This window comes from Nipponia nippon, unplaced genomic scaffold (genome assembly GCF_047370975.1).
Source record: "Nipponia nippon isolate SJK-2023a ecotype South Korea unplaced genomic scaffold, ASM4737097v1 scaffold_5, whole genome shotgun sequence".
Lineage (NCBI taxonomy): Eukaryota > Metazoa > Chordata > Aves > Pelecaniformes > Threskiornithidae > Nipponia > Nipponia nippon.
Window position 1 is genome coordinate 89,416,475 of NW_028262369.1, and position 15,511 is coordinate 89,431,985.

Below are 15,511 nucleotides of genomic sequence, written 5' to 3' on the forward strand. Positions count from 1 at the left end.
GCTTGCTGCTAGCATGATCCTTCCCCATCTCCTCCGAGGCCACAGCAGACAAGTAGATTTGCCTGGCAGGCAATTTGGACCATTCTGCTCGAAGTTTTTATTAACGGCCTAATCCTGACATATGGAGGGGTTGTGTTTGGGTACCAGATTGCTGGAGGGATGTTCCTTCAAATGAGTTAACAGGATTTGTGTGCACGTGTGTTTGTAATGAGGCAGGACAGGAACTGGTATAAAAAGCATTAGCAAGTGAAGCAGCGCTTTATAATCGGGGCTTCCTGCATCCACAGTGACTCCGGGGAGCTCACCTTGAAGATCTGCAACCTGATGCCTCAGGACAGCGGCATTTACACCTGTGTGGCAACCAATGAACACGGAACTGCATCAACCTCTGCAACCATCAAAGTTCAAGGTAGCACATCGGACCTTAACACCCAGGAGTTTTTCCCGCACGGGGTCCCTTGGTGGGGGCTGGGAGCACACAGGAATAGCCGGTGCAAAGGCAGCCGGACGTGGAGCTGTGCCAGGTGAATTGAGACATTAAAATCATACAACCGTTCCTCAGCCAAGACTCCCACTGATGGCTGAAGGCATCAGGGACTCTTTGCGCTTGATTAAGTCGTCTGATCATAAGCATCACATCTGGAAAATGAACATGCATTGGCACTGGTTCAGCTCCTACATCCTGCTCGCAGCGCTGCTTCCCAGGGGCTCTTTAAGGTCGGCTGGGGGAAGCTGAGCTCCCTTGGGCTGCCGAGCCCCTGGGGGGATGATGCCCCAGCTGCCCACAGGAAGCTCTGTGCTTTAGAGCCTGCCTGGAGCAGGGGGACCTGGGATCCAGTGACACCAGTTTTCAGCCTCCCCTTCTCTGGGGGGGGACGGAGGAGGCAAGAGTAAGGCTTGGCCTGGGCCAACTGTTCTGCAGGGACTCAACTCAGAGACACATCTCTGAGCCTGAATTCTCAGCACTGTAATTAGTGACCCATCTAACTGTAATGAATATGAAATGATGAGTTGATGCTCGTGACCTCCAGCTCTGGCAAGGGATCTGTAAGCATGAGAGATGAGGGGTGCCTGCTGTGTTGAAGGGGGTGGCACAGAGACGAATGTCTAACTGGTGACTTACAGATGCAGGAGTGTCACAAGCATTTAGAAGTCAATTTGTTTGGTCTCACAAACTGCCCTAGAGATATAATTTCCTCAATTTATCCAAGCGAGTTAGTGGCTGCACTAACTACTCCTGTGCTGAAGGGAGCCCTGAGCAAAACACAGAAGAATTACTGGTCATTTGTCAATCTGCCGCCAAACATACCAAGCAAGCGCCATACACCCAGAAGCACTCTGAATGGCTTTCTTGTGTCATTTTTGGACACTTCAAGGTGACTACCCACCTCCAGAACCTCATGCGCTGCTTGGTGAAGTCCACTAGCATATTTGTTTTTCTTAGTTCTATGGGCTTTGCATCAGGTCTTGAGCTGGAGCAAACATTAGCAGCAGAAGGAAGCAGGTAAAGCGGCTCTGCCTTTACAGCAGCTGAGTTCAGACAGATCCTCTACACCCAAGAGGCGATTCTCCCAGATGGTCTCGCAGGGAGCTCCCTGGGGTGTCGCAGTCCAGCTGACCACCAGCTGTGAGCAAGAAGATGTTCCCCCTGCCCTGTAGTACTGTGAGACCATGTCAAGGCAGCAGGGCTTGCAAGCAGCACAGTTCTCTCCTAGCTGCTAGTATGGAGGTCTCAGACCCACGGTGGTAGCAGAGCAGGACCATGACATTGCCTTTCCTCTGGTTGTGCTGGTAACCCAATGTAAACCAGAGCGCTCCCTCTGCAAGGCGCAGCTGCCTCGTAGTGACCTGATGTACCTGATACACCTGATCTTCAGAATAAAGCACTAGTGCTTGTTGATGTGATGCTGGATTTAGTGCTTGTTTTCTCTTCCCAAGGTGTCCCAGCTGCCCCAAATCGCCCCATTGCTCAGGAGAGAAGCTGCACCTCTGTGATCCTACGCTGGCTACCCCCATCCAGTACAGGCAATTGCACCATTTCAGGCTACACTGTGGAGTACAGAGAAGAAGGTAAGTGGTTTGAGCTGTGCTCGCTGGCTGAGAGAATGAGAACAAAGTAAGTCTCCTTTATGGCACAACAGGTCCCAAAAGCATCCTTGCCACCACTGGGGTGCCACTAGCTGTTGCTCACAGATCCCAAAGTCTAAGGCCAAAACAAGTCATTCTATCATCCATTCCAACTTCTCATATATTACAGACCTTTCTGTTTCCTCCAGTCACTTCTGGCAAGTAAAGTGTGCTAAGCTACAACATATCCATCACTAAGGCATCCTTTCATCATTTGCATTCTACCCCCATGGTATCCATCCTTTCTGGTGGATGTTTTCTGGGAATGCAAAAACAAAGCAGCCTCATTATTATTTTGATCTGGATAGAGCTGCAGATCCCTGCATGCTTTTCAGGTTCAGCTCTGAAATCCTTTTGTTCTTAAATCCAACCATCCTTTTCCCCTGAAGAATTAAATAGATATTAAATGCACTGGTTTCCCAATACGCACAGGCATATGCTCTTGAAAAGGGCATTTGAAATGATTCACATACCTTTTTGCATTCTTCCTGCAAAGGTGTGAGGGTCCCTGGGCAGTAAACCTTGCCTTAGGTATGTGGCCTCTGTTTTTTTCCCCTTCATCCTTCAAAAAATCCTACCTCATGTTAGTAGATGTGCAAACTTGATCACTCCATCATATTAATACCTTCTCTTAGCAAACACTCTGCCTTGACCCTCCCTGTGCCATCAGCGTGATTGGCATTTTTGTGAAACAATAAAAGCTCTTCTATTAACAGCAGCCACCAAAACAAACAGCAAGAAAGCAGCAGTGTTTCCAGTTTTCAGTATTCTTCCCACTCCAAAGGAATCACTGATTCTTCCCTGTAAAACCATCCTTGACCTTGTGAGACCTGGCATTCAGAATTTGCCCACAGCATGCACAAAATATATGGGTCATGGTAAATAATATAAAAGTAAAAAGCCCTGAACTTACTGAAGTAAGATAAAATTGTATATATTCTTGAAAGAAATCATAGGCTGTGACAGGGCTCAGTGTCCCAGGGGTCCTTTTCTGTTCTGTGACCCTGTGCTGATGAATGAAGTATTGCTCCTTGGGATGCCACAGGTTAGGCAATGGTTGGGTGTTTCTGTTAGGAGCAGAAACACATGACAGAGTTACACATTTCTTTCTTTGCTGCAATCCTGCTCATCTGCAAAAAGCCCATACTAAGCCTCAGAAAGCTGGTTCTCCTCCTGCAGCTCCAGGTTTCACTGTAGCCACCACATCTTCTGAAAGACTTCATCTGCAAAAGCACTTTGATTGCACTGACGCCCTGTCGCAGCTTCACCTGGGACTCCCTTGTCCATATTTTTTTTCGTAGTATTTCTGCTACTGATTCTCTCACAGCAGAGTTGTCATCAAATCAGCTCTCCCTTCCTGTCTTATCATGCTGCCCTAAGACATCACTTGTAGTACACAGCCACAGCCAGACTGCTGGAGAGTCCCTGGGCTGCGGTTTTTCCATCGCTATCGGTCAAGTCAGGGGCATTTCCTTCTTCCCTCATTTAGCCAGATTGGAAGGTGGCTGCAACACAAAATAGCTTCCTATGGTCTCGTTCTGGTTTAACAGAAATACATCAGTCTGCCGTAACATTGCCTTTTAAAAACTTTGTGGATTTTAACCTCTTGGGGTACTGCATGAGTTGGGCGAGAAAGCCTCTGCTCTGAGTTCACATATTGAGACCGTTTCCTACAGCTATCCTTCTCTCCCTCTGTACAACGCAGGCTCGCAAGTCTGGCAGCAGTCGGTAGCCTCCACTTTGGACACGTACCTCGTCATTGAGGACCTGTCCCCAGGCTGCCAGTATCAGTTTCGAGTGAGCGCCAGCAATCCCTGGGGGATCAGCTTGCCCAGTGACCCATCCGAATTTGTAAGGCTCCCAGAGTATGGTGAGTGGGGCACGGCGAGGAGGGGCTGATGCACGCAGGTGTCCACCTGTGCAGTCAGTATGGTGAGACAGACTTGTGCTTTGATGGGTCCCGATAAAAACGTTGATCCTGGAGCTGGCAGGAATACAAGAGAAAGCCTGGGAGATGCTCAGAGCCAGCTCCTGCCACTAGAAAGGCTTTTCATGTCTGCTCCTCCAGCAGGGCTCACAGCCTCCCTCTTTCACAGAAGCTGTTGCAGTTTCCTAGCAGGTCCCTGCTTTCTATCTGAAGACCATTTCTTGTCTTCATCTCTGGGCAACAGGCTCCAGGTCCTGCCCAGTGTGTCCCCTGCCTCTCCACAATGCCGGGAGCACCAGTGGCTTCTGCTGAGCAGCCCCACTGGGGTCTGCACGTCAGCTTGCAAAACGTACCCCCCCCCCCCCCCCGAGCAATGCAGCTGGCACAGGAAGGCTGCGATGGAGGCGAGACCCCAGCGTGCAGTGCTGCAGGAATTTGGGGTACAGCTCACTCACGATGGCACTATGAGCAGAGCCCACGTTTCCCCATGTTTTAGCAGCTCCAGTCCGTAACTAGGTCTGTGACTGGCTTGAATAGCCTGTGCTGGATGAAACGAGAGCTCACGTGGCGTAGCTCTACCTCCCAGTTACACACAGGCGTGCCCGTAGACTGTCCGTAGGGCCCTTTTTGGCCCAAAATTGCAAGGACAGATTTGAATCCACCTTATCCACGCCTTCCTCTGGGGAGGTCTGGCTTTTAGTGGTGCAACACACTGGAGCTGTGCCTGAGCAGTATGAAACTGGACTCCTAGTGGTACTATTTGCCGTTTTAAGTAATATAGTCTCCCATAATTTAAAAATACTCAGTTTATAGTCCACAGGAAACTGTCTTTAATTTTATGCTTTCTTGAATGTCCTTTGTTCTCCCAAAGACTCTGCTGCTGATGGTGCCACTATTTCATGGAAGGAAAACTTTGACCTTGCTTATGCAGAGCTGCATGAGATTGGGAGGTAATATTAACCCTGCTTATCACTGCAATAAAACACCAAAACAATGGCTTGAAGCTTTTTCCTTGGAGGAGGGTTTAGGCTGCTCTTTGTGGTTAGCTTGCAAACTGCTGCTCCTTGCAAAAGCACATTAAGTACTGATTAAAATATAGGCTGGCTAAAATATGGACTCAATCCTGTTTTTCAAGATCAGTTGTGATTTGAGGATTGCAACCTGGCAAACTCGTGAACAATTAGGCAGCCAAATCTCTGAGAGCCACTGCTAGCTCTTGCTGGTATCTCCTCTGACATCTCTGATTTGATGTGAGCTTTTGAAGTCGTGACAATCTGCTGGTTCTGGATAAGCTTAACCTCCAAGACTGAGTTTGCTGAAGCACATGAGGCATGTGACTGACTGAAATCAGATGCCGAAGCGCTTTGCTGATTGCGACGGTCAGTTGAACAGGAGCATTAATAGAAGCTGCATACGTTGTCAGCCCTCAGTGCTCTGTGCAGACAACAGATAAGGGGCATGGAAACAATTCAGGTTAATGCAGTTAGTTCTTCAGCTCAGAGATCAGAGGTGAGCAATTCTGGGGCTGAAAGGACAGGAGTCTCCCTGGTTCTGTAGAAAGAAGAGCGATGTATTAATAAGAGGCCAAGTTCAGCACACGGTTTCACTGAGTAGTTTTACTTGCAGGAATGGCACTAGGCACTAGTCTGTATGAGTTTCCTAAATGCTTTCCTGCCATCTTTTTTCTCAATTTCTTACTGTGTGCCTGAAACAGTGAGACAAAATGATAGGTCAGTGATTATTTAAGAAGGCTTTGCTTTTAGTTGTCTGAGAAAGTTTGGGCTCTTTATTAAAGCACCTGGAGAAGGGAGACCCGCAGCTAAAAAAAGAGAGAGAACCTGTAAAAGTGACAGCAAATTGAACCCAGGGGAGATTGTTAGAGGACATCAGTATGGCTGCACAAAGCAAATCGACACCGTTTGCTCTCATTGTTTGCTAATCCCCAAAGAATCTTTACACCCAGGGTAAGGGACGGAGGCTCTTTGTTGGAAAAGGTTATGAACAACCAGTTAAATCTGATTCCTTGTGAAATATTAATGTGCTGAATCAAATAACACTTCAAAATCAGTCTGTTATTGCACTGAAAACTAGACATGATTTATTTATGAGGCCCCTTCATTATTCTGTTTTTATTTTTTTATTTCAGGGGTCGATTCTCCATAGTAAAGAAATGCGTTCACAAAGCGACCCGGAAAGATGTTGCTGTAAAATTCATTAGTAAAAAAATGAAAAAGAAAGAGCAGGCAGCACACGAAGCAGCTTTGTTACAGCACTTGCAGCATCCTCAGTACATCACTATCCACGATACCTACGAGTCTCCTACTTCTTACATCTTAGTTTTGGAACTGTAAGTACGTGGAGCTTGAATTCAAGTGTCTGGGTAGGAATCACAGCCCTATTAAAGGCAAGGATAGAATACACCCGGACTTCAGCAGGGCAAAGATTTTGTTATCTGTTTTTTATTGACTGTGACATCAAATGAAATAGCCATTTTCTGCAGCGCTTCCACTGCTTTTTCTTCACTATAAATAAGATTCAGAGGGACAAATAAAACTGCTTTCTACTCTGGTGATGCTTGGGTAATTGTATCAGCAGTTAGTTTGTCCCGTTGAATAGCATCAGATTTATTTGGGCAGTTTTGCCCACTTTTTGTATTCGAGTAAATGTGTTTCAGCTGGATTGATGCCTACGTTGTTCTAATACTCCTTGGCGAAAAGAGCTGTGTAGCAACTACGCTTGCCCCTATAAGGAGAAATAGCAACCAAAATCCAAAATGCTTCTTTGTTACAGTATACCCAACAAAGTATTTTTGGGCTATTTGCTTGTTTATTTATACAGATAAATAAAACTAGGTGGAAAACTTTTATTGGGTTAGTTTTCCCACAGAATATATTATCAGCTGAAAATGTCAGTGGTTTTTTTCTGCATTATGCAACCAGCTCTATAAATAAATAGATGAATCCCAATAATTAAGAGGATCTGTTTTCAAAGGAATTGCCTCCATCTATTGAATCCATCCTTAAGCAAATGAGTTTACGTTGAGACTGTTGCTAAATTTTTCAAGGACCGGAGATAACAATTGAGGATTAATCATTCTACCACTTGCATGGCCTGCAGTATCTTGAGATATCATTACATACTCATCAGATCTTGCATTTTAGTTTCCTCCATTTTTAGGTCACAAAGTTTCCATTGCAATTTTGTTTTCAAATATTAACTGTTCCTAGAGATACCGTGTGATCTTTCATGTGCGGGGTTTGATTTGTTTGTAGGATGGATGACGGTCGTCTCTTAGATTACCTAATGAACCATGATGAACTTATGGAGGAAAAAGTCGCTTTCTATATAAGAGACACAATGGAAGCCTTGCAGTATCTTCACAATTGCAGAGTGGCTCACTTAGACATAAAGGTAAGAAGAAAAGAGAATGATGCTATTATTCAGTGCCCTGGTACAGAGAGTTCCCAGCGGCACAGACAGGGAGGAGGTGCAGTCTGTACCCCAAAGAGATGATCAGTAAATGGACAAGCACCATCTTTCAGACCTATTGACCAGAGAAAGGACTTACTGACCTGCAGCACAAGGTCTTTTTCTTCCTTCATAAAAGAGAGACACCTATTTCCTTGATTCAGTGGTTTGTTCTCAAGGGCTTTCTGGAAGAGGGATTTAATAAAGGAGAAGGAGGATGTCTGAGACAAGAGTGAGATGACACTAGCACCTGAGTGAAGGGGAGTTAGATAAAACCACAGGGTATGGTTTGGGCTCACAGCCGTACCAACTTAGCTACCAAGCTTCCTGAGCAGAGCTGGCTTGTGCCCAGGCAGCTCGGGGCAGGCCAGAAGGAGCGAGTGTCTCCTGGAGAGCCCAAAGCAAGGGGAAGGGAGGGCTCAGGGGAGCAGGGGTGGGGAGGGCCGGCAGGGGCAAAGGAAAGCAGCACGCTGCATTGTGCTGCAGAGCCTGAGAGGGGAACGGGCTGGGAAATACACCCAGGGAGAGGCTCAGAGGAGGAACAAGCGGCATTGCGGAGAAGAAATTCAGGCATTCTCTAATGTTAGAGATTAGCAGTTAGATTAGCACAGCTCGTACCTCCTTTTGCTAGCGCACATGGCAGGAGGCACTGCACTGTCCTGGATTCGGCATTGTACTGCTGTCCTCACCAACACCCCAGTTATCCTGGATGACAGAGAATTAGCGATTGAAGTTATGATCAAGAGTTTTGAGTTTTGTGATCTGCGACATTGATTCTGGTTGCCAGGGATATCAGATAATCTACAATTTTTTTCAGACTTAAATGCCAATTAAAAAATGGAGAATGAGAGATGAATTTAACTTTCTTGTATAGTGGACAATCCAGCTCCAAGGAGGTCTCTTCTTAACTCTCCAACCCCCAGGCATGTCAGATGAAGTGATGCTTTCATTCTTCTGCAGCCTACTGCCACTACAAAAAAAAGATTCCTTTTGTACAGTACCTTACGTGAGCATTAGTCCCAAAAGGCTAAATCATCCTGGTTTCTTTCAGTAAGATTGTTTGTATTTTCTGCTGTATTTATAGGACCTGTCAAAAAGTAGGTATCACTTGGAGGTAAGAAACTGCACTGAATTCTGTATTTGATCATAAGATACTTCCCAGAAACAAGGTGGGAAGCCAATTTTCTGTGACCTATTTACAGTTCTCCTGAACGAGGGATGTTAAATAAAGCACATTCTGTTGCTAAGTGGGAAGCGGGAGATGCATTGGTAGTGACAGAGGACCTGGCCATGGTCTGTCTCATCCCAGGATCCTGCTCAAGAACATGTTGATTTTGTCGATGCAGACTGCACAAGAGAAGAGCAAGCGGAGAGATTTGAACAGCGGTGTAGTGAACTTTGCTTCATATATATATCTAGCCTTGAGGCAGCAGTAAAACATGCATGAGGATGAGGGGCTATAGGACAGAAAAGTGAGTCTAGAGAGGGTGCAAGAAGTAAATTCAGAAATCATCTCGGAGCCAACAAAGGAAGAAAAATCCATGTTAAGTCCCCAGAGCAGAGTGTATAGGCAGTGCTCAGCATCTCCCACTGAGGGAGAGAGAGATCTTAAATACTGAAAGAGTTGGTAAAACAGAGGGAAAACCAACTGGGAGGAAATATAATTGCACTCTGGCTTGGAAGGCATGACTGTGTGCTGGTGTTTATAAGGGAACACTGGCAGCTCCATCCATGTCAACTGACAGCAACAATAACGGCACGCACCAGAGGGCCTCCCAGGATACGGGGCAGCGGCAGCAAAATTGAACATTTACTTCACGAAGAACGTTTCTCCTACAAGTAACGCACATTTATGTAGCCAGTTGTCATGTAAACAAATGGAATCTAAATAAACTCTTCAGAGATACACATGTCGTCTCAAAATTTAAACATCTGTCCATGCTCTTAATCTGTAGAGACTAGTTTGGGAAAATAAACAGTGAGTATTTGGGACAAAGTGCAAACTCCCGGTGTGTTGCCCTACTGCAAAAGAGGATGTTGTCATTGCAACTTCAGCATCAATCTGAATTTACAGCAGCGTGAACAGCAGCTGAGCTGGTTCCTTGTCATTCACTCTCCTGATCTGTACCTCGCACATCTGATTAAATGCAAGTTTTGATTGGCTATTAAGCTTAAATGAAACCTACACATTTTATTTGCAAAAATATAATATAATTAAGCTTTTGTTATTATTTTTTCAACAGCCAGAAAATCTGCTCATTGATTTAAGAATCCCGGTACCTCGTGTCAAGATCATTGATTTGGAAGATGCGGTTCAGATCACAGGTCATTACCACGTCCACCACCTGCTCGGAAACCCGGAGTTCGCAGCTCCTGAAGTTATCCAAGGCCTTCCTGTCTCCCTGAGCACGGATATCTGGAGCATTGGGGTCCTCACCTACGTCATGTTAAGTGGTGTGTCTCCATTCCTGGATGAAAGCAAAGAGGAGACTTGCATCAATGTATGCAGAGTAGATTTCAGCTTCCCGCCCGAGTACTTCTCCGATGTGAGTCATGCCGCCAGGGATTTCATCAATGTTATCCTCCAGGAAGACTTCAGGAGAAGGCCAACGGCAGCCACTTGCTTACAGCATCCGTGGCTGCAACCACACAATGGCAGCTATTCCAAGATTCCTCTGGATACCTCCCGTTTGGCTTCCTTCATCGAGCGCCGCAGGCACCAGTACGACGTGCACCCGGTCCCCAGCGTCAAGAGTTTCCTGATGAGCAGGCTGAACGCAGGCACGTAATGCCTCCACCCCTGCGGTCCTACACTGCCGGTCCTGAGGCAAGGCGCAGGGAGCGAGCAGGTGCAAAGCAGATCTGTCTGTACATAGTCCCGTATTCGGCGTTTGCATTTCATGTGGCTTCCCCAGCTGCAGGGTACAAATCATCGCGGAGGTGGCAGTACCTGCCCGGTTCCTCGGGACCAAAGCAAAGGGGGTACCGGTGGCAGGTACCCGCTCCCTCCCCTTGGCAGGCTTCTCTTGGGACACGCGGTATTGTCACATCCACCGCTAAAAGGACTGTGGGAAGCAAACACCAACTGGAAACGAGAGCCAAAATTGCAGTTGCCTTAATCTTTGTGAGGCAGCCTTATAAGAAATCCTCTTGATCTTGCTGAACTGATTTCAAAATGTACGAGAGATTAGGAGTAGGATAGTCGGGGGGAGTGAGACTAGGCTGACCTTAGCATGTACTGCAGAACTGGACTGAAGTCAGTTTTTGCTGAAATCATTGCAAGCCTGCTCCAGGTTAACAGACAGATTTTGCACGCCCCGTATGCCCGGGTCTGCCATGATTTCAGCGGGGACTTTGCCTGCATAGAACATGCAAGATCAGGCCCTAGTCACTGCTGGAGCAGCTTCCGTGGTGGCGTGGCTTAGATACACTCTCGTTGCGTGGTAGTGCTCAGACCAAAATCCCCCGTTAATCCTTGGGCTTTCTGCTGTGTCAAGTCAACATGCAGTACCTTTCGGAGCTACGATTAAGGCAATGAATTCATTGGAGCATACAGCTGGTTTTGACTAAGCACAATGGGACTATGATGGGTTTTTTAAAAGCATTTTATACACACTGTACAGAAATCTTTTGCAAAACCTGTGCATTGAGAAAAGGCTGTGTCCAATTTTTGCAGTATCTGTAAACTAGATGATGACGATGAAGACAATTTTTTCTATCACAGGTTTTCAGTATACATATATTGTACCATATATATAAATATATATATATATAAAAGATCCTGTTCCATTTCTAGCTTCAGACTTGCTTGGCCCAAAGTCCATCTAATCCTTTCAGAGTGCAGTAGGAGTGGTGAGTTCATCCTTGTGCTTACAGCTTGAAAAACATTTTCAGTGTTTAAAGTATGTCATTTGTTTCATTTCCAAACTTGTAAATATCTCTCAACTGCCGTTAGCACCTCATCACCAAAGCATTCGTGAGGATATTTTTATGTCCAAAGCCTAATTTGTAATAAAATAAAAAAATATTCACAATTAAAACATTTCTCTCTTGCAAGCCAAGTTGCAACATCATCACACGGATGTTACAGTGACGGAGCCAGCCTTAAGTATAACCAACGCAGGGAGCCTGCAGTGACAAATCAGCAGTGCGTAGGCTGGCCAAGTCTCCCTCTCTAGCAGTGGGACTGGGAGGGGAAGCACCTCCCCGGCTGGTGCTTCCCCATCCTGCTGCTGCACCATGAAACTCTACGGCCTTGTAGGGTGATGATCAAAGATTTTTTTTTTTCCCCTGGCATGCTAGGACTTTGTCTCGGTGCTGAGTGCCATTGCTGTGCCTGTAATGGGAAATGTCAGTTGTTACCAAAGGTTTTCCTAAGTAAAAGGGCTTGGTCTGACCATGTGCACTCAGTATAGACTCTCTTGTAAGGGCAAGAGCCAAATGTAATTTGCCATCCAAGTAACTGCACTGTGAACCTGCAATATATCTGCAGGAGCAAAAGCTGTCTCTGCCAGCAGGTGGTGGAGAAACTCTGCAAGTACTGTTAAATCCTCGGGGCTCTGCTAGCCCTTTTTTTTGATCCACCTCCAAGCCCAGTTTCAGGCAGGTAGGAGACCTGGCCCTTCTCTTTGTGCTTGCTCTATCAGTACGCTGGAGTGGTCAGTATTTTGCTAGGGGAGAAGAAAGGAGGCACAGCAAAAAACCCCAACGTTCAGCACCACGTGCATGCAATACAAGAACAGACCTTGAGGTCGGGGAGCCACAGCCAGATGGGTGAGCCCAGGTGCCGGAGCAGAGTCAGAAGCGGTGTACGAGGCTGTGTGGCTGATGGAGAGAGATCTAATACAGGGGGAAGTTGTGGAAAGGCTTGAAAGAGACAGTGTTCACAGAAGGCTAAACCAGGATCAGCTAGAACCTAGCTCAGTTCCTCTCTGTAGTGCAGCAGCTAATTTTCTAAGCAATCCAGCAGCACCTCTTAGACAAAGACCAGACGCTCATCCTGAGCAAGAGTGCGAAGCATGCGATTTCTTAGCAACCAAAACTTCTTCAGACAGCAGTCATTAAGGGGCGTCTTTAATTAGCACCAGCCTCAGGTACTTCCTCACTACAGGACTGTTTGTACTTCTTCCTATTTGTCAAAGCTGGCTCTTTGTGCTGGCATTGTGCTGCCCTTAAAAAAATGTTTATGGAAGTGTGGTTTATAAAACCCACAGCTTTTATTAGGCATGTGGGTACAGTTTAAGCCACAGTCTTTCTGCTTGCAATTAATACAAACAAATTCTCATGTATCACATGAAATCTGGAGTTATTTATCATTTTATTTTCCTACTTCCTGCATTTGCATCTCAAACTGCAACAGCAGACACTTTGGATGCACAGGGGGGAAAAGCTGGATTGTTTAAGGGAATATTTAAGCCTCTCATTGCTATCAAATAACAGAAAAAAAAAAAAAAGGCTGAAAGAGGATACATGTTTAGGTATTGGTGTTCAGATTCAAAACAGAGATTCCTCATCAAGGGAGAGCTGGAGGAGCTGAACTCTGAAGATTTTGAATATTATGGCTTGCTTTCCTTTATGGTTCTGCTTTTTCCATATTCATGATAGAGAACTCCTCTTCCTGGGCACCGCTCTTCTTACAGCACATGCAGGAAAATTTGAACCTGTTAGTACTTCCAGATACGTTTGTGATTCTCAACCATTCTTGGATTTTATCTTAAAGATTTGTTTTGCCTGAATAATATTAAGTTGACATGAAATGCTGCCGTATGATAAATACAGAGGAAGTATTCTGACCTTGCTCTCTCGAGGTCTTTTTCAGCCAACCTGTGGCCTCTCTGCAGATCCAACAGGTCCTGTAACTCTGTTGTAAACTGTAACTCTGTTGTAAAGAGATTACAGGAGCCCAGTCAGTAGGCCTGGAGTGAGCCCACTGGGTGAGAAGCACCACAGCCAACCCCCTTTGCAGCATTCTCCAACTACTGAATTTTTTTTTGCGTGAAATATTGCCTGTAACAAAGATGGGGAAACACAGTTTCTCATAAAGCTCCGTTAGGCCTTTACAAAGCTCTCCAGAGAGCAGCTGACTCCGAGGGGAAGATTTCTGCCTGCAGCTTTACCACTCAGGGTATTCCCAAGACGGCTGAGTGAAGGCGCGATGGTAGCTGCACCCTCTAGCTTCCGCGGCAGCTTCAGACCAGCTAGGATGATCAACAGCAATGCTAGCAACAGAGCAGCACAAGCTCGGTGCAGACTGGCACTACCCGCACAGCCGCCACCTTCAGACATCTTCACGGTGCTCCTACCCTGCAGATGTCAAAGCATGCTTGCTCACGGTGTCCACCGGCGCTGGGCTGGGTGACAGGCCTGCAGGAAGGCAGCAGCATGGGCGCCAGTGAAACAGAGCTCCTGCTCATTATTTAAGATGGCAACATTTAATGAACACGCATGGTAATGAGAAACTAACTCGCCTCTCTCTCTCTCCCTGCTTCACTTGGAGCAGCCAGGCCAGGCCGTTTCACTCTTGGCTATCGAATAGGAAATCTGATTGCCCACATAACATTGCCAGCTCCCATCAGCTGTCCGAAGCCCTTGGGGCCCTGTGGGAGATCCCCACCAAGCTGCCAAGACCCCTACACATGTTACTACAGCGATGACACACAGCCAGTCTGGGGGTTTACACTTCAGTATTTTAAAGCAATCCAGGCTTTAAAATTTATAAAATTTCTCTCTTCATACTTGTACCAACAAGTCTTGTTTAGTCTTACTGCCTTTTTATTTTAAATTAATTTTTTTCAGTAACATTTATCTTTAAAAACACCTAGCTTTTAAAACTAAGTTAACGCTAAGACAAAGACTGTGCCCTCAACTGACCTCTACAAGTTCTGTGACTTCAGTGGGGTTCATTAGCATTTCTGACGATGCTCTTAGCCCTTTGTTACAAATACCATGAATAAAGGCTAAATGCAGAACCGCACATTATGACCTGACTATATATAACCCTATTTTAATACCCTTGCAATGAGGGGACTGCATCAAGCGACCTGGGATAATATAAACTTCAGAGACAGATGTAAAGGCTAGGCTGTATACGCAAAGGTCTAACAGATAATTAACAGGGGCTAACCACCTGGTTTTGTTTCTGTTCCTCTCACTGCAGAGGTAGATTCTCCTCTAACACAGGGCTTGGATTTATTTTCCAGCTCATTCTTTCATGCCCCATCAGAAAATGGTGCTTTCCCAAGGAAACAAAACAAAATCCCATTTTACTAGGCTGACTGCACACTGCCATCAAGTGATGAATTCTCGTTCTGGGATCTGTATAGTGGTGAGTGTTACCATAGCGTCAGGATGCTGAATATTCGCTGTAACTGTAGTCTTTATTATGAAGCTAGTGAAAAACCAACATCTTCTCTACTCAAGCCATATTTCACCTTCATGTCCAACTTCTGATGCTGGTGCTTTTACTTCTCTTTCTACCAAACTGTTCGGCGTTGCTCTGCCACTGAGGTCAATTTGCTGATAACTTTTGGAAGGCAAATGCAATAGAAAGAGCAAAAAAAAAAAAAAATTAAATCTCAGACTTATTCACTGAGATAAGAGCTAAACAGTTGGAATATATTGATGCTTTTCAATCTTTGCAACAATCAACTGAAGGAGGAAAAAAGAAACAGTATTGCTAACAGCTCAGCATTTTCAAGGTGCAAAGTAATTCCACAGCCTTAATTATTTCAGTGTATTGCTGGTCTGCCTTAAATGTATCTTCAGTTTGATTGCGAATTTCATTTTGTATGCACACAATGTTGTTTTGTAAAGGTAAGTTTGTAAATATTTCCTTTGTAAGTCTAATCACTCATGTGTACTGTTGTGAGGTGATTACTTGCTGTCCCATGTTGTTATTACTATACTGCAGTATATATGATCATCTACAGATGTAGCTTCAAACTGTACATCTTCTGTCCTTGCATTCCTATAAATAGAGTATACTAATGA

The 15,511-nt window shown here is 45.5% G+C and overlaps 1 protein-coding gene across 11 annotated transcripts in view; it reads left to right on the forward strand.

Annotated features, from left to right (window-relative positions):
- KALRN (kalirin RhoGEF kinase) overlaps nucleotides 1-15,511 on the forward strand; it is a 532,514-nt gene extending 517,003 nt beyond the window's left edge. For all 11 annotated transcript variants that reach the window (XM_087734558.1, XM_087734567.1, XM_087734559.1 and 8 more), the window contains 7 exons: nucleotides 288-409; nucleotides 1,939-2,070; nucleotides 3,833-3,997; nucleotides 4,926-5,004; nucleotides 6,201-6,401; nucleotides 7,327-7,465; nucleotides 9,766-15,511. In XM_087734558.1, the coding sequence (XP_087590684.1) occupies nucleotides 288-409; nucleotides 1,939-2,070; nucleotides 3,833-3,997; nucleotides 4,926-5,004; nucleotides 6,201-6,401; nucleotides 7,327-7,465; nucleotides 9,766-10,311 (1,384 nt within the window). In that variant the 3' untranslated portion in view covers nucleotides 10,312-15,511. The remainder of the gene's footprint in view (nucleotides 1-287; nucleotides 410-1,938; nucleotides 2,071-3,832; nucleotides 3,998-4,925; nucleotides 5,005-6,200; nucleotides 6,402-7,326; nucleotides 7,466-9,765) is intronic.